At 39.7% G+C, this 19320-nt stretch overlaps 2 protein-coding genes across 2 annotated transcripts in view; one reads left to right on the top strand and one right to left on the bottom strand.

The window, feature by feature from the left end:
* The window catches only part of wdfy4 (WDFY family member 4), a 38925-nt gene extending 28638 nt beyond the window's left edge, over positions 1-10287 (top strand). The window contains exons 50-64 of the mRNA XM_042228026.1: positions 15-57; positions 234-353; positions 794-917; positions 1001-1107; positions 2212-2362; positions 3681-3772; positions 4996-5205; positions 5292-5412; positions 6520-6677; positions 6810-6968; positions 7072-7251; positions 7503-7685; positions 8200-8287; positions 8995-9124; positions 9345-10287. Coding sequence (XP_042083960.1) covers positions 15-57; positions 234-353; positions 794-917; positions 1001-1107; positions 2212-2362; positions 3681-3772; positions 4996-5205; positions 5292-5412; positions 6520-6677; positions 6810-6968; positions 7072-7251; positions 7503-7685; positions 8200-8287; positions 8995-9124; positions 9345-9408 — 1930 coding nt within the window. The 3' untranslated portion in view covers positions 9409-10287. The remainder of the gene's footprint in view (positions 1-14; positions 58-233; positions 354-793; positions 918-1000; positions 1108-2211; positions 2363-3680; positions 3773-4995; positions 5206-5291; positions 5413-6519; positions 6678-6809; positions 6969-7071; positions 7252-7502; positions 7686-8199; positions 8288-8994; positions 9125-9344) is intronic.
* Positions 10288-12131: 1844 nt separating this feature from the next.
* vstm4a (V-set and transmembrane domain containing 4a) lies at positions 12132-18928 on the bottom strand. The gene is made up of 8 exons (XM_005940678.3): positions 18633-18928; positions 16997-17449; positions 14638-14691; positions 14441-14548; positions 14290-14323; positions 13941-14089; positions 13446-13513; positions 12132-12695 (listed from the first exon to the last, which is right to left on the bottom strand). Exons 1-8 carry the CDS (start codon positions 18679-18681, stop codon positions 12543-12545), a joined length of 1068 nt encoding a protein of 355 aa, XP_005940740.1. The 5' UTR covers positions 18682-18928; the 3' UTR covers positions 12132-12542.
* Positions 18929-19320: the final 392 nt, after the last annotated feature.

The following is a 19320-nucleotide window of genomic DNA, read 5'->3' as shown; positions in this document are numbered from 1 at the left end:
TTGTTGTGCTTTAGAAAGACTCCTGTGGTTGAAAAGACGGCCCTTGTTAAATGGCAGGTAATGCATGTTACGATTTTCCATAAATTGTTTGTGCTCACAGATTGTTTTGGGCAGACATCCATTGCCAATGTTGAAGGAGCAGCCAACAAAGTTGAATAAATGGCATTGATGTAATCCACTTTATTCTGAATTGACTTGTTTCTAAGTTGTTTTTTTTCTTGTCTGTCCTTTAGAAGGGGGAGATAAGTAACTTTGAGTACTTGATGCATTTGAATACGATCGCTGGGAGGACATACAATGACTTGATGCAGTATCCGGTTTTCCCCTGGATCATTGCTGACTACAAGTCAGAGGTAAACCTTACACATGACGTCTCTGTCTTAAATATTGTCTCAAACTGTGGTTTTTCAAGAGTTCACAACCAGAAGCTAACGGGTCTGCAAAAGATTTGCTCTAAATTGTAACAATTTACTCTATCAATCAAAAGTGCATCAATGAAGATGGGGATTGTTAATTCTAATTTTAAAAAAGCATTTTGTGTCCATTTTTATCCTTCCCTGCTGTAACTGCAACATGTCACATCAGGTGTCACTCATTTCTCTCAGGGTGAAACAAATCCTTCCTGCTGCTCTGTAGCTTGGCTTAGCAAGCTATCCGGTGAGCCTGGAGAAATTTCAGTCGGCCCAAGTAATACCAAGTCCAGCTAAATTGGTCCAATAAATGTAACGAGATCCTTTGAGGGAGGTGGGGACAAAGACGTGTCAAATGTATGATTCATCTGTGTCCTTCACAGATTCTTGATTTGTCAAATCCTGCAACGTTCCGGGATTTGTCCAAGCCGATGGGAGCTCAAACAGAGAAAAGGAAACGCATGTTTATCCAGAGATACGAAGAAGTTGAAGGCAAAGAGAGTGAAGGTATCCATTTGGCTCAATTTTATTTACTTGTACTGCTTTATTCATGTCACTGTTAGTATCTTTAAAGTGATTTTCTCTAACAGACCTGACAGCACAATGCCACTACTGTACCCACTACTCCTCGGCCATTATTGTGGCATCCTTCCTTGTCAGGATGGAGCCATTTTCCCACACCTTCCAGACGCTACAGGTGAGTCCAATAACATAAATTTAACAAAATACTACTTGCATGTAGGAAAAAGTAGACCTTGTTACTGACATGTCTGTAAAAGTGGTTTAGATTAAAGATGATGACACACAAAGTATAAAATTCAAGACTTTTCATTTGGCAGTCACATTTTTGCCAGTTAGGCATCATAACTTCACATTATTATTAAAGTCCAGAATTTGACCAATTGGAGCAACTCTAGCAGCAAAAAGAAATATTAACCATTTTGCAGAGGTTCATGTCATTGCTGTGGAGTGCTGTGGCTCATAAGACTGAAAACATGCAAAATTTGTTGTGGTTGATAAGGTTACAGCATAAATGAGATCATTAAAGAAGTTTTGTCTTAATTTGTCAGATGAAATGACGGGGAAAGTTGTGTTCAGTATGTTTTAGTAACCCACAGGGCTTTCTGCAAACTCTGTGCTTTCGATGCCCACTGGCATTCATCACATTGTCATTTTTTTTAAAAAAATGTAATCTTGCTATTAATATGAAACTAATGTGAGCTATTTTCAGCTGTCCAGATCCCATTTTAATGCTGTTTTTGGTACAAAAACAGATTATAAGGACATTTTAATATGTATGCAAATAATTACACATAGCGTCCAAAAGAAGCCAGTGGAAATAGCCACAGATGTTACCAATTTACAACACAGCATCCAGTTGATTATAATGAAAAGGCATGCATATTTGATAGTCAGAATAAAACAATAAAGATGTTGAATTAGGAAGCCTTTTTGTCTTCTGAAGCACATAATGCGTGTGTAGTAATATCCATAACTGGATTTACATCTCTAACCCAGTTTACCAGTATATATGCTATTTTCATTCATTGAGGTAATTGTTTTACTCTAAATTACATTCACTCTCATGAGATTCGCATCACAGATGATGGAATTTTACAGAAAGATGAAAAGCTTTCTTCTAATGGTAGCAAATATTCTGTGCTTACATAATACAATAAAGAACATAAAATATGATTCTCTGCACTGTATCAGGCAGACTGCTTTATTAATATGCCCAAAGAAAAGTTTATCTCAGTGATGTTCTGCGGGTCTGACAGGGTTTTGTCTGCTCTCCTCACAGGGAGGGTTTGATATCCCAGAGCGGATGTTTTACAGTATAAAGAAAGAGTGGGAGTCTGCCTCAAGAGACAACATGGGGGACGTCAGAGAGCTGATCCCGGAGTTCTTCTACCTGCCAGACTTCCTGATCAACTCCAACCAAATCCAGCTAGGTCAGCTTTTTGAATCCTCTGTGTACCTAATGTTCGTAAATGAAAACAAAAGAATGTAAAGTGATTATTTCAGACTTCCCTACCCTGTCTCTTGTTTTTTTGTTTTGTTTGTTTTGTTTCTGCGAGGTCAGAATGTGTACTGTATGTCCTCAGTCATATATGCTACATATAATCAGCAGTCACTTTATCAGGTGTACCTTGCTAGTAAAGGGTTGGACCTCTTTTGCCTTCTGTGCTGCCTTCATCATGGCATACATTCAACAAGGTGCTGACCTTGTTGAAAACACCAAATATTGACATGAAGTTGCTGCACAATTGTTTGCTGCCCATCCTGTTCTGGTGACGTTTGACTACAGTCTGTGTGCCCACATACACCCAATTGCTATCATGTCATTGGCTTTTTGCATATTTGCATTAATAAGCAGTTGAACAGGTATATCTAATGAAATGGCCAGTGTATTTTCATCATGTTGGTGATTAAGCAATGATTCAAATGAGAGGAACTCCATGTGGAGTTATGTCCTGATTGGATTCTGAAGCACTCTATGTTAATTTGCATATGAGTGATCAACGATATTGCAGAATTTGCTATAACTATTCTTCTAAGCTTCTGGATAATAAGCTGCATAAGTGATAACAGATATGAAGCATCCAAAGAAATGGTGTGAAATTTAATCAAATCATTTCTTTATAATTCTTTTGTTGCTTAACTGATGAACTAATTAGCTTAATTTGAATGAAAGACGATACAGTAGAAACTGCACATGTATCCCACAGATTGACTGATTAGGTTTTGCATACATTTGTTCATGGTAATGAGGGAGCATATAACAGATCACACCACAGTGGTTTGCTGGAGTGTTCATTGGCCATCAATGAAGGTGTGGCACAGAATAATAAGCTATATTAATCTCTGGCCTGTTCCTATTACAGTCATGTCGTTGGTCTTTCTTTATTTGGCAATAAAAATATATAGTATGCCACATGAGGATACCACTTTTTTCCCTTTATTTTTTTTTTAATCAGAAAGGCCTTAAAAAACATTTGCAAAGCCAATTTGATTGTATATTGTTTCTTGGCACATTTTCGCCAGTTGGTGTTAGTCAGTGTAATTGCATGAAGCCGTTGGCAATATTGTGAATGGCATTATTCAAGTGTTAATGCATGTATATGTGTGTCTCTGCACACAAATGACACGCAAACAAAAACGGTATTTACTAATTAAAACACTGCTTCACCCATGTCACCAGTGGCTCCTCTTGATTTCTTTTTCCTACACAGTTCACGTAGCCAATAATGCATATGTGTGTCTTTTTAGGCTGTATGGAAGATGGCACAGCTCTGGGAGATGTCGAGCTACCTCCATGGGCAAAAGGTGACCCCCAGGAGTTCATTAGAATCCATCGAGAGGTCAGTGACACCTAGACTTTCCCCTCCAAACCGCTAGCCTGGCCTGTTGTGTACTCTGACTTATTTACCCACAACACCTAATAATGATAGTCATTACCGGCTGATGTATACAGAAGATTCACTGTATTAAGTATCTCCGCACATAAATTCACTACATGTGTGGCACTGTAATAGTGTAGGTTGCAGTTTGTTGTTCATATCACAGATGTTGGTCAGTTCAGTAAATCCTCAGAAGGCAGTTTTGTCTCGCTGAGTTTGGTTCAGTTATGTTCTTGTGGTACTAACTGTTAGTCAAGTATAATGACCAGTTGTTTTCCTATACAGAAGATGCATAAAAAGGCATTTATCTGAAGCTTGGATGACAGACAATACAGGACAACAAGCCTATTTAACAGGATTCGGGGAACACATACGACTCTCTCTTTTTCATAATGTCATTATTTCTGCCAGTTGTTGATTGGTTGAATATTCTCACTATCTTTCTTCTTCTTCTTCTTCTTTTTTTCCCAGCTTACCCTCATCTATCCCTCTGTGGGGTTATTGTACCCGTCTGTTCATTTTCTTTCTGTTTCTACATGATGACCCTCCCTTTTTCCATTCCTGGGGCATATGTGATGGTTATCACTCTGTAATCTACTGAACTACTCTTATTGCCTACCATTCTCATAAAATTAGTGACTTTAGAAGATTTTTTTTTTCTTCCACAGACAAATTAACTCAGGACAATATATCCTTGTTATGATACTTTTTTCTTTTTTTCCACCTTTCTGTTCATCCAGGACGTGTTTATTAAAATGTGGCGCTAGGATATAGCTGGTCATAATGCCCACTTTTCCTCATTAACTCTTCAAAACCAATCTCTGGCTAATTCAACCCAAATCATTCTTTAATTGTAACATGAAGATATGCTCATAACACAGCTGTTCGGTCTCTTGCTGTCCTGGACTTCTAAATTGACTTTTGGAAGGAATTGTAGGGTACCTTAATAATTTGATTGGCTGTACAGTCTTAGAAGTTTTGTGCATTGGTGTCATATTAGCAGTTTGACTGATGGTTTGGGGACCACAATAATAACGAGTGCTAAACACTGCTTTTTTTTTTTTTTTTTTTTTTTTTTTTTTTTTTTTTAAAAGACTGTTGTATGCATGTTTTAATAGCTTTATAATATTATTTGACTAGATGGCTTTAGTTTGTGCAACAATCTCCTGCTCTGTTTGCTTTAGGCACTGGAAAGTGACTATGTGAGCGCCAACCTACACCTGTGGATCGATCTGATTTTTGGATATCGGCAACGAGGTCAAGCTGCATTAGAAAGTGTGAACACGTTCCACCCTTACTTTTACCCCCAGAAACGCTGGCAGGACACTAAAGACCCTGTCATCAAGAGCACAATCTTGGGATATGTCAGCAACTTTGGACAAGTTCCCAAACAGGTTTTAAAAAAAAATGATGATAATAATAATGTGACGATGAATTGGTGTAATTGGAGTATATTTACTGTATTATGTATTTCCCATAGCTCTTCATCAAGCCCCATCCACCTCGCAGTGGCTCTAAGAAAGAAGGGTCATCAACACATCAGCCAACTCCATTTTATTTCAAACTGGATAAGCTAAAGACCCCTGCGCAACCATTCAGAGGTATACCTAAACACAAAGATGTTCAGAGAATATGAAACATATCTTAGAGGATTTCTGGCTTCCTGCCCCTCAAAAGCTTTTTTTTCCCCCTACTTTGCTTTTCCTTTCTTTTCTTTCTTCCTTAAAATAAAAAATCTTTATTGTAAGCTGCTTTGTTGCTACAGGCCTTGGTTTCATATTTGGTGTAATTGCGGCAAAACTGTCAAACTATTCTAGTCTTCAAACTATGGTATAAGATAAAAACAAATCTTAATACAGCCTCATGAATGATACACATTAAACACTTACTGCTATTTTATGCTGAGTAAACTAAATTGAATCAATTATAGTGATCTTCGTTGTTTTGCATTGTTCCACCTTTATTTTATTCCCTACTATTTGATGTTGGTTATTATACACCGGATTTGCCCAAATCTTAGGGGAATCATTGAAATGGAGTGAGAATGCCCATAGATTAATTTACACTACAGAAAGATAGAAGCTATCTGTTAGAGCTACAATATGGAGATGACTCTGCTGCTGAGCCCTACTTAATAATCGGAATATCCCTATAGGCCCACTGAGGGATAGGAGATGAATCTGCGAATGCTCAGGGAGAGATTCCTGCATATTACATTTCATATTAAATCTTAGAGTGTCTGATCTGATCAATAAGCAGATAGAGATGAATAGGACGAGGAACACTAAGAACGAATGCAGACAGAGCTCCTTTCTGGGGATTATAGAAGCAGAACTGGCAATCGGATGTAATGATTTTGCCTCTTCCTGCATGAATAGGTCAGTTACAAGCGCAATCACTGCCTTACCCCCAGATGCAGGTGCCCCCTAGGACCAAGCCTCAGCTCGTAACCATGAGGATGGCTGTTTTAATTGCCCAGTTTTTCTGTTCTCTCTTTAATGAAACACTTTACAAGTTTACTGAGATACGAAACTCTTTAATATGATATTTTTGAAGAGCTATTATCTTTATTACAGGTACACGTAATATAGAAAAAGGTCATCTTCTTTACTTTCTTTCTTTTTTTTTTTCTTTTTTTTTTTTAAAGACTATAACATTTTTGTGTTGGGTTTGACAAGTTATATATACTGTTCTAAATATTACTGTAGAGCTGTCAAGAGGCCCGGTAGGTCAGATACTGTGCTTGGAAAAAGAGGTCTTGGTTCTGGAGAAAAACCAGCTCCTCCTGTCACCGCTACTGTGCTGCTTCTTCAGCTGGGGATTTCCTGACAACAGTTGTGCCTTTGGAAACCATGCCACAGAAAAGGTATTATGTAATGTCAATGCATTTTACACATTTCCATAACTAGTTGATTGAAGTTGATGCTCATTAAACTTGAGCTCAGATTTTATCATAACATAGTGTAATTCTAAACACTTTATGTATGTCGACTTGTAGACGTTTGCAGTGTGTGAGAGTTTATGTGACTGGGGAGACGTATTGTGCGCCGCCTGTCCCAATGTGACCACCGTCATCACTGCAGGAACCAGCACTGTCGTTTGTGTGTGGGATGTGGCAGTCACTAAGGATAAACTCACTCACATGAAACTCAGACAGGTTCGTCTGTCCAAATGTTTGTATGCTCTTGAAATGTAACAGTATTGTTGACAACTTATTTGCAACACACACGCACTAATACTGACCCCTTTGTCCTTCACAGCCGTTATATGGTCATACGGATGCAGTGGTGTGTCTCGCTGTGTCTGAGGTCCACAGCATAATAGTGAGCGGCTCTCATGACCTCACCTGTATCCTGTGGGACTTGGAAGAGCTAAGTTATATCACTCAGTTAGCAGGACACACAACCATCGTCTCTGCACTGGCTATCAATGATCTAACTGTAAGTCCACCTTCTGGGTCCCCTTCTTTCCACTGCTCTGTCTCTCCTGCTCTTTTCCTCCTGTCCTTTGAATTTTTTGGCTCACTGTCGTCACGTTGTTCCTCTTCACTCATCTCGCAGCATAAGGAAGGGAGGGTTCTCACTGTTAACAGCATGAATATCCTGTTTGTGTGTGTTCTTCTCCTTTTGTTCCCTCTTTCTGTCTGTATGTCTGCACACCTGAACGTCAACACTATGTTAATATGTCCAAGGGAGAGATTGTGTCATGTGCTGGACCGCAACTCTACCTGTGGACCATGAAGGGCCAGCTGTTGACCTGCACTGACACTTCCTGTGGGCCTCAGTCAAACATCCTGTGCATCAGCTTTACACAGAGACACGAGTGGGATTCCAGGAATGCCATCATCACAGGCTGTGAGGATGGCATTATACGGGTGAGTTTTGTTTTTGTTTTTTCATGCAGGTAAATAACATAATGGTTGTGTGTATGATGTAGAATGTTTTTTTGTTGTTGTTAATGCTATCACAATTCTCTATAGCTCCTAATAGATCAGTGGGAGTGTTTCTGTACAGTATTCAACTGTGGCAGTCATTATTTTGGTTTTAGCCTTGCTGGTACCAGCTTGGGTGTCCATCAAAGTATTAATAACAGTATATGAGTTGTGTGCAGTGTGTGACTGTTTTTTGCTTAAGATTAATATAAGCATGTGTTGCCTTTCTGCAATCAAAGCTGCAAACAGTAAATTGTGCTTCACTTTGGAGTGGGTGCCCATGCCACGTGGACAGCACGCACACATAAACAGTATTATTACGGTGTGTGTGTGTGTGTGTGTGTGTGTGTGTGTGTGTGTGCATATGTGCATGCATGTTGGTGCATATATGAGTGTATTTGTTATTATCTTGAATTATATTTATGATTTTGTTACTCGTTATGTGTCTCTCATACAGATATGGCGGGCAGAGTACACCAGAACACAATTACCTGCCCCTCCAGAAGAGCCTGTGTCCCCAGGGCAAGACCAAACAGAGAGAGACGGTAATGGCAGAACGATGGGATATACATGCAGGTGTTGTGTTCATAATAAAATGAATAAGAGTGGTCGACAATAACAAAACTGTGAAACCAATTGAAAAGCAACTGCACACAAAGACCATCATTATTTATAGTGTTAAAAAAAAAAAAAAAAAAAAAAGAAGACGAAGAAAGAACCATTGCTATCTAATTAGATAAATTCTTAAGTGAGATGATTATTTTTAACCGCTCATCTCAGAGCTAGACAGTGTGGTTTCCAGATGAGAGCTTGTAATGTTCATCCTATCCCTCACTAGCATTAGGGCTAGCAGGAATTATGTTGTTATAAAGTTATTAAACATAGAGGCAGTAAACACTGATGAGTAATTTTGCTGACGTGTGTGAGCGTGTATAATTTAGAAAGCAATAATACCCAGATCCAATTTGGCATACGTTGGTTACAGCCTCGCGTCACCTCATAGGAGTATTATGCTTTCCAATTACATTGAGACAAGTTTTTACGTAACACTGAAGCATTTATATTTGAGGGCTTTTTCTCCCTTTTGCAGCCTGCTGACTGCAGATGGACACATGCTTAATACACTCTGAATTTTTTTTTTTTTGGTTTTTGGGGTGGGGAGGACCACTGAGGTTCTGATTTCAGGCGGGGTGGACAACTGCCCTGTAATTCACTATTAAGTAGATGCTAATGTATTCTCACGAATCCACAGTGAGCAACTCCAGCCAGGCTAAAGGCTGGGAGAGACATCTGGTGTTACATCAAGAGCTGAACAGAAGTCAAGCTGTGTCACAGCGGCGCTACAAAAATAATCCAGCCATCACAGCGCTGGCTATGTCCAGGTACAGTAAATAAAAAGCACCCACTCATAGGAATGCCAGCTGGGGTTTAGTTTCTGTTTATTACTGTACTTTAAACTTTATTCATCTGTGTTCGAAGAAAAATAGTATGAGTTTATATTTAATTATATGCAGTATTTGAAAGCTTCTAATTCTCTTTGTATGTATATCACTGCATGCTTTACAGCACAACACCGCATTTCCCTTGCTGTATTCTTTGCAGGACTCATGCTACTCTGTTGGCAGGCGATGCCTGGGGACAAGTTTTCACCTGGACGTGTGAGTGAAAACAGTTTCTGCACGCCCTTTATCCTCCCAGAGAGACTCTGATGGGAAATTCATTAGTATCTCAGGTCTGACTGCAGCTGAGCAGCAGAAGTGGTGGGTGTGTGTGTGTGTGTGTGTGTGTGTGTGTGTGTGTATTTTCTCAGAAAACGGTGTTACAACATTTGATGCATTTAGACGAAACATGACTTTTACCTTCTACACAAATATTTAATTTTGTATTTTTCTGTGTGTAAATACAGAATTTCAGTATATTTGAATAAAATTATTGATAGACACTTGCCAAAACCTTCTTCTGCTGGTCTCCTTGATTTTTGACTGAATTCTGTGTTGGATTTAATTGAATTTAATTCGAGTTAAACCAGAAGGACACTGGCTAAATTTTTCCAGAGTTGGTGGAAGGATACGGATGAGAGAAACACTCGTACAGTCATTTAAATGGACCCTTACTGCTTTAGCAGAGCTTTCTAGGGCCCACAGCAGAAGCCTGTGGTTGAAATGGGCACTGCTAAACTGAACATGAGAAGGAGTGTATGAATGATGACCAGGGGCATGTGCGCTTCATAAACTGTTCCTGAGAAATGCAGCTTTTTCACTTAAACATCTCTGAGAAAAACTGGAAGTCAAGCAAACACTGTTGTGAAGAGACAAACAAGTCAGCGTTTAATCATGTAAGCGTTGTAATGTTTTGGTCTGGTAAATGTTTGTGGCAAGAAAAATTCAGGCTGTTTAGTTTGATGTGAATAGTTTGCTGGCTTTACTATTTTGAGTTTCACAATGTGCTTTCATTTTGCTTTGTAATACGGTATTTATGAGGGGTTTTTTTGGACAGCCCATTTTGTACCACTTAAATTTTGCACCGCCTTAAATTTTCTGTGATCATATTATGTCTATAATGGGTGATTTTGTGTGTGTGTGTGTGTGTGTGTGTCCAAAGATATTAGAGACCAAATAAACAGAGTATCTGACAAATTTCACACGATGTGGTATGAAACTCGTCCCAACTTGCAGATGAAAAGTGTAATAGCAACATTATCACACTTGCACTCCAGTGAATAAGTGGGCATGTTAGGCTGTTGATTGTGGAGGTTTGTTTGCTTTCTGTCTCCTACTTGCTCTCTCATGCACATGCGCCACTCCTCTCTATCATAAAGGAAGAGGTCTCTCTCTTTAACCTTTGTGTGTGTGGCTAATTGTGCTAAGTGGAGTAGCTTAATAGAGTGGAAAATAGTCCTCATAATTTTCCCAGAGAGCTAGCAGTGACCTTCTCTAAAGACAACGGCTATCTCCATTCTCTCTACATCGCTGGTTTTATGATATGAAATGTCAAACCATTGGGTTCCTCAGAATAATTAAATCAAATAAATTATTGCACCTAGGCAGAACCATCTTGTAGCCTAACCCAATTATAATGCACTGTAAAGCTAATTATTAACCATGATTACAATTAGTCTAATTTGAATAAATGTAGTCATTAGTGGGTTCATTGTAGTCAGTGAGTATGAACTGTGGGGGATGATGGTCTCTCTCAATCTCTCCCACTCACCAAGGGAAAGGTGTGGATTTGCATCATTCTCTTCCTCCATCTTCATCCCATTTTTCACACAGTGACCTTCACAAAATGGCCTGCACCCTTCACCTTTCCTGAGCTTTATGTCTGCTGCTTCTAAGATTTATATTTGCTATTTATGCTTGTGCCACAGTGAGTACACTTTGAAATTAGAGGCACTTTGTGCTGTTTCTATTCTTTCTACTATTTTATTAGGAATCATGCATGTTTATTGTTGATGGATGAGAAGATTGATACGTACGTATATTAGATTGTTAGCTTAGCATAAATACTGGAAACTGTTGGCCTGCCTTTTGTCTGAAGGTGGCAAAGTATTGGATCCATTACACCAGTTTATTAAATGTTTCATCTTATCCATGCTATTGTGTTAATATAGACCAGAGACATGATAGCGTCACGCAGTCAGCTGCACATCCAAGATCAGAATCTCCGGTTTCACCACATGCCCAAAGTGCACCGTTGGGTTGAACTTGATTTGATGATTTGATCTTTGTACCATGTTGGAAGCAGCTATCAGAAGATGGGCACACTGTGATCATAAAGGCATTGGCATGCTGAGCAACAACACAAGAAAATATCTTCCATGCCGTTACACCAGCAGCAGCAAACTCGAATCATTGATCCAAGACGGGATGAAGACATGCTTTCATCTTTTTTGCACCAAATTCTGAGTCTTCTATCTAAATGTTGCAGGACAAATTGAGACTCATGAGACCAGGCAACTTTCTTCAAATCTTCTGTTGTGCAATTTTGGTTAGCCCCTATGAATTGCAGCCTCAGTTTCCTGTTCATAGCCAACAGGAGTGGCTGCTTCATCATTCAGAAACGCTTTTCTGTGCACCTTAGTGTGAAGCAGTCTGTCTGTTCTCCAAACTCAACAAGGCATTTTGACCACAAGAAGTGCTGTTCACCTTTTTTTTCCCCCCTCTCTTAGCCGTTCTCTGTAAACCCTAGAGACAGTTGAATGGTTTCAATCTTGTGTAACTTTCATCATTAGACGCAGAAAGGACATTTCCCAACTTTGAAAGATTATCAAACATTCCTGTTATGTTTGTATATGTGTCTAAAATTTCCAGATTCGTAAGCAAACTGGAATCCACCCTTCTGTAGAGAAAAGATGCACTTAAAAACTGTATTTACAGAAATCAAACACTGTACTCTTTAGCATCTCTTAATATGATGTATTAATACTGTAATCATAAATGCATTTCAAAACTGACTTTTACAGTGCCTTATTACACTGCGGTAAGAGAGCCTGGACAACAGTTTCTTCCCACACAGTCTCCTGAGTTTATAAAGAATAGTTAACGGTAAGAGCATTCTATAAACATCTGGCTCACAGGCCAGTGATGCCAACAAACAAAGAAACAAAGTTATGAGACCCGAAGCTGCTGTGCTGGAACTGAACACAGCAAGCACAAGCCTCCCATTTACCCACACATGACATTCTTGCATCCAAAAAAGAAAACCAATGTCATACTAACAGTTCATAAATATAGTCCTTCGGCTGCTGCACGGTTCCGATCGGAGAGCTGGATCTCTGCAGGAGGTACCAAGCTTACATGTTTACAGGTATTTCTCCTGGAAGAGGATCTGAGCATAGACTGTGTCGGGGCTGGAGGGTGTGGGGTCGGGGGTGGAAGGAACCGGGGGCTCCTGTCTTGGTCGGACAAGCTCCAGTTCTGCATATGTCAGGCTTTCTTCCTGTGATATTCGAGGCTAGAGGAGAGAGGAATTGGGTAAAAGTAAGTTCAGCTACAAAAAAGAATTGTTGCAGTATATATGTGCAACAATTTCAGAATTTACAACTGGAAAAACGGTCACAGACAACTGTAACTGTCAGCATTTCATCTTGTCAGCAAATTGTAGTTTTTGTCAACTTCCATGGTAAACATCTTTTCTGTTTCCCAGCAGCAGAATCTGTTTACGTTGTTTTCAGGACCTCTTGGAACATTTAGTTTACCCGGAAAACATTTGGTACAACAGGAGCCCTATCCAAAATCCTCTGATCCTCCTGGCTGCACTAATCTAATCAGCATGTTCGTGCTAAAGAAAAGCTCACATCTCCAGTGCTTCGTTTCAAAATTACAAGAACGCCATTAGACGAAATACTGATGATGCTTAGTTTGAGTAGTTTTCTTCTGTACACACTTGTTTGACACTTTTATTGAAGATATAAAACCAATGAAGCACTATAAATAAATAATTGTGTTTCAGAAGCAATAAAGCTAAATAGAATTATCAAGCTCATAACTGAATGAAGACATGGCAATAAACTGCTGTAGACAATCATGCAGTCGTGAGACAAATTCCCTCTTGCATGCATCTCAATAACAAGTGTGCTCACGGAAAAAAAATCTTTTCGAAACATTAATAAATACATTCTAAAGGTATTAAGTACCTATGTTTCATAACTGATCTTCATAGTTTTAGTTCACATAGGTTTTGTGCTTGAAGGAAGAGACTTACAGTGGCAGATCTCCTTGGCTGAGTCTTCAACCTTCTGGGCTTTCGAGGTCTCTTTGCAGCAACGGGCACTGAAAACGGAGACAACCTTAATTGACTCAAAATAGCAGCCAGGAGGAATGAACTGGCAAATATTAAATTGTGGTTGAAGTCAAAATTGTCCTTCACAAGCACTTTGTGTTAAACCTAATCACAGTGTTGTTTAAAAACGGATGTAAATGCTTTCTTCTGCTGTTTTCAGTGACAGTGTTCATTTAATTCGTAACACACTAGGCAGGAATTTCACATTCTCTGACTGTTTTTGTGCAAGCTTAATTCCTGCTTTTCTGCTTGCTGACAATTTACTGTAATTTACTGTTCTTTGCCAAATTCCTGCTCTTGGGGCTAGGGCCTCTCACGCCACTCTGTGACTCTGGTACCTCTAGTATGTTTCATCTTAGGTTTAAAAGCTGAAACCTTTACATTTTACTTTGTGAAGGACTCTGCAGGACATTTTACCTTTGGTTGGTATGTGCAGTGGAGGCTCTTCAGGTAGCTTAGGTGGCGCTACTGCTTGTGTTCGGTCGGATTTCTGTCTCATGTCTCTCCTTTGTGCGCTTGGGGAGGAACTGGAGCAACTACTAGAGCTTGTTACAGTCTCTCCTGAGCTGTAAGGAGTAGATAAAGTTGATCTTAATTTATATTAAAGCTAAAAATGCTCTTTTAAAAATGTGTAAATGAATAGACATTTAAAAATACTTCTGAAGCTCAACACAATGTTTGTTTGTTTTGCATATATATAATTGGCAAATACTGTGTTTGTCCCCCCCCCAGCTTTCTGATTTCTAAATAAAGAACATACTAGTACCTGCTTTCTGGACATTTGACCAGAGGGTAACTGGCTGTAGAGAAAGAAGCAATAAAGACAAACATTTGATGTGACGGTTTGTTTTAGATACAAAAGTGGGAAACATAAAGCCATAAATCTACGGTTGCTTTGGGAAAACAAGTGGTTTTACATTTGAGCCTGTGTCTTCTGTAGAAGTACTGGCAGATTAGGACGAGAGTGAATAGGAAGATGGACAGCAGGCCCAGTGAGCAGATCAGCACAGCACACAGATACACATCTAAAAACAGAGACATCAGAATAGAATAAGCTTTATTTAAGCAAGATGTGTAAATGAGACAGAATTAGGAATAGAGCTGAGAACAGTACCTGCAAACAAAAGCCACAATCCTTCACTTCTACCATCCTCGGGTGTAAAGTGCACTGTAGAAACAGACAGTTTAAAATGTCATCAGAAACTGTACATAAAAGATGGAAACTGTGCCCAGACTGAGTATCTTTATATTTGTTGATGTCTGAGGGCTGTGGCCCTGTACAACAAACCCCAGTGGTTCTTGGAAATATCCAAACCACTGTCATAAAGGGAGAGTCTGCTTCACCATCAGCCAAACACAACATTAACACACACACACACACACACACACACACACACACACACACACACACACACACACACACACACATATATATCAGCTGTGTTGCTGTTCTTGGACCATGTTTGGGGGTTCCCCATTGTTCCACATATCAGCTATCAACAGTGTTCTCTTTGTCCTTATTAACTAAGGAGCTGTCACTGATTTTGTACAGGTCAGGGGTATTTAGGGAGAGGTTGAGGAGAGTGAAGACTGTCTCTGCTCTCCATAATGAGATTTTAATATGACTTTTCCACACAGGTTGATGCATATTGTAAGATATTAACTCTAACTGACTTTTAGCCTGTTTCCAGACCACTGAACTACATGCAAAATTGTCAATGTGTCTTCACTGTTCTGTTTTAGTAACACATAATTAATGTGCAACACTGTGGGTTAGGGAATATTTCTAGGATGGAAAAAAGGTATAAAAAGTAAATAATCATGTTTTTGTTCTTCTTGAAATGGAAGATTTTTTTTTCACAAATATTTTTCCATTTCATCAAATATAACAGCTTGTTTTTAAAAATGCTCTTACCACATGCTATCTTTGCCATGAATATAACTTTCTTTTAAGACTAATAAAGGTGTGATGGGCCAGGCTATCATGTCTTTGCACTGTTAAGCTAAGATAAAGACTTGTGAAGCAGGCAAACTTTACCAGTCTTGTTCACCAGACAAGGCGACAGTTACAATTGGCTGGAATCTGGGCTGAGGTTAACCACCAGTTAAACCGCACATCTGATGAGAGCAAACACACTGAGGTCACCAGCTTCTCTGTAAGGGAGCTATTAAATGTAAACGCTCACTAAAAATGTTTCTACATCATACCAATAGTGATACGTTTATGTGAAATGTAAATACCCTATACCCCTGTTACACCATCAGGTCCAGATTTAGGCTTATCTGAGGTCTTTCAGCTATGAAGGTAAATGTGGAAAACAAATTACCAACCACTGAAACTGGCAGCTCAGTGAACTTGAACACAGTGTCTAGAAAGTTTACCAGTTTAGAAAATCAGCACAAAGCAATCAAACTTTCTTATTAAAGGTCTGAAGCTGGGAACTATATATAAAGAAGAGGTTGGAGTTTTGTGAATGAAAGTGGTCCATTGACCTCTTTAGGGTGTAGTCTTTGCTCTATGCCCTGCAGACTGAGATCTGCAGACTAAGGGGTTCCCTCAATATAATTTTTTTCCCTCTTTGTTTACCCTCATAATGTCAGGTCTTCTGTTTCTGGTTCTGTGGTCAATGCATGGCGGAGATGCCTGAGGTTGTGTGGCTTCCTTAGTGGGACATTGCCCTGAATATAGGGCAGGGCGTTGTCAGGCTCTGTCTGACTCGAACCTCTGCGCTTTTCTTGCGTAAAACTATTGAAAGGTAAACTGAGTCACACACGGCCTCCTCAAAGTGTGGCAAAGCCTCATAAATCTCTAGTAAACCCCTTCACCCAGTGCATCTCACCGATGATCGGTCCAGTGTGTTGCACAGATAAAAATAAATATTGAAGAAATATTTAATACTTCATGTGATTTAAATGATTTCTTAACAGGTTTCTCTTTGTTTTGTTTGTTGATTTCTGCAAGACCATTGGCACACACTGAATAAGCTGCAACTAAACTCTCCAGTATTTTTTTTTCCTGAGGCTTGCATAAAAGTAAACCCAAAATGCTGACATCAGAGTTTTTGAACCCTGCCAGCTCAACAACACCCTACCTTTTACTCCTTACACGCACACAGGCAGGGATTTTGTTAAGCGTGGTTTGGCTGTGTGAGCTCATTGTTTTGAGATGGAAATGCCAGAGGACTGGGGTCGCACTCAAACATATAGGCATGACCGTCTGCAAATATTGCAAGTTTAAGTTAGAGGACACATTTCTACACAATCTTTGTTTCTTAGTAGAAGAAAATCGTGGCCCTTCCTTAATTTGGTTGTTTTTATTTCCAGATAACTTGGTCGACATTTTTACTAAAACGAATGTGGGCTAAGGGTCTCAAGTCCTCAATTCTCAGCATCCACCTCATAAGTCAGATGAGTCCATGGGTCTGTATTTTAAGAAATATGGCACAGAGATGTGAGGGAATACATCTTTTTACCTGTCAGCTGTGTGGTGCTGGTACTATTGGAAGTGATTCTCCATATGTCTCTGTGTTTGCGGATCTCCTGAACTTTACAGCTGTAAAAACCCTGGTCCGACCCAGTCACGCTGAGAATCCGCAACTGGTACACCTCTCCCTCCGTTTTCTCGTGCAGATGAAACTTTGGTTGTGGGAAACGGTAGGTGTAGTTCCCATACATCTTCCTTCTCCTTATGCCCATCTTTACAATCAGAAACTGCGGGTGCTCGAGTACGGGAGGAGAGTTGGGTGGAAGGGAAGCAGGAGGCACAGGAGTAGGAGCGGTTAGAGGAGAGAAGAACCAGTGAAGAATCAGGACACTCGTGGTCCTCTTCCTTTGAGATACCAGACAGGACAGTGTCAGGTTGTCGTTCTCTGTTGCCAAGACGACAGGCCCAGGGGTCACTGTCACATTAAGAGCATGGCATACCTCTGTTGACAAAAAAACCCACAAACGCTTTTGGTTATATATGCACAAATGTATACAGCTTTCATTTTAATTCGATTTTGTAAATATATCATTTAGTTTCAATCTACTCAGTATGTTCCTTTTCCAAAATGTCTGCTTCTATTACTGTGTAATACTTTCCGAGTAAGATATCTAGGTAAATGTGTGTCAGAATAAAATTAAATCAAACCATAAGCCTCACAGAACGCTTATATGACTCAATCCTTCTTTCGAAATTAGTAATAAACGAGTTAAAAGTTTGTTTGTCTACTGTCACAGCTTCAAACAATCACTGGTTCTATTTCTGCATCTTCCCATGATTGTGTGTGTATTCACTCTCTTTTAGCAAGGAAGCGTAAAAGCACTGCGAAAGAAACAGCTAAAGTATGACTTTACTTTCTTGGATGTGCTCTTGGTTTAGTCTGCTGTGAGCCAGGGCAGAGACAAAGGGGTCTGGACACAATATGTGTGACCAGACAGGCAAAGAGTAGCTACAGGTGGGAAACATTCATCCTCGGTATGGAACAACCCAGAACAGGCAAGGAGAAACATGGAAGGATAACAGGGACCATCTGGTCTTCCATGCTGCTTTTGCTTAATTTTTTCTTTTCTTTTCTTTCTTTTTTTTTTTTTGGTCTTGTTTGTTGGGGAATCTCCCTTAGGCTCTCTGGGGCTTGTCTAACACTATTTAATGTGGCAACAAAAGCAGCTGAAGTACTTCAAACGACATTATGCACAGCTGAAAAAATATATAGGACATAAAACACGAGTTGTAAGTCTGCTTCACAGCAGTTTTTAGGACACAAATTATATGTAAAAACTATACTGAGGTTTTCTCTGATCACAGACAACAAACCACCCTAACGCCACAACTGGTTGTTTTTTTTGCTCTTTTTTTTTTTTGTAAACAACTTTTCTGCACCACACTATTAACACAATAACAAATGCACTTGCAAATTGTGATTATTGTAGATATGATGACCTCTAGATGCTAACTGTAGTTGTATGCTTTCTATTATTTTCTTACCAAAGGTCCATAATGCACTGAAACTTTGACGGTGGTGTGTGATGACAGCTCAAGTTACAACTCAAACACATATTGCCTCTTTTACGCCTGCTTGCTCACTTTCTCATTGCTGTATGCTGCGGTAAAGAAGGCACACTTACCTGTGACCAGAGCCTTAGTCAGGACAAGGATCACTACAGAGAAGTACATTTTCCACAGTCAGTGAATCCATAAACCCAGACAACTGCACAGCAACTTACACAAGCAGCTACATTCAAAACAGAGCCTGACTGCACAACCCACCAGAGCCCTTACCCACCATTAACTCTTCTCCTCTTTCTCCTCTTTTCTGTGTAATATGAAACAGTAAAGGCTCTGTTCCCACTTAGAAACTCCCACTCTCTCCCAGTACTCTCTGCCTCCCTCTCCCTGTGGCTGTCTCTCTCACTCTCTTTCTCTTGTGTGTCCTGCAAAACGTAGGAAATGTCATTTCCTGTGTTCCTCTGTTCTGAGTGTGTCCTGGACCGTGGCCCAAAACCCCCAGAACTCCAAAGTGATGGTCAAGTCTCGTGGTTTGTGTGCACGCGTGTGTGTGACATTGTGTGCAGTTCTAAGAAGCATACACAGTAAACTGCTGAAAATGCATTTCCATCACCTCAGTCACCAGGAATAATGCTCATCTTGCATCTCGGAGTAAAGGCCAAATGCTGATGTTTATTTGTGTGAGTTTCATATTTTTGTGTATGTATGCATGTGTTTATGCATTTATGTTGAGGCACATTTGTCCCCGTGTGTGTGTGTGTGTGTGTGTGTGTGTGTGTGTGTGTGTGTGTGTGTGTGTGTGTGTGT

This window comes from Haplochromis burtoni, unplaced genomic scaffold (assembly GCF_018398535.1).
Source record: "Haplochromis burtoni strain Fernald_Lab_line unplaced genomic scaffold, NCSU_Asbu1 Contig_296, whole genome shotgun sequence".
NCBI classification, from domain to species: domain Eukaryota; kingdom Metazoa; phylum Chordata; class Actinopteri; order Cichliformes; family Cichlidae; genus Haplochromis; species Haplochromis burtoni.
Note: the sequence above shows the minus strand (reverse complement) of the source record. Positions and strands in the feature narration are given on the sequence as shown.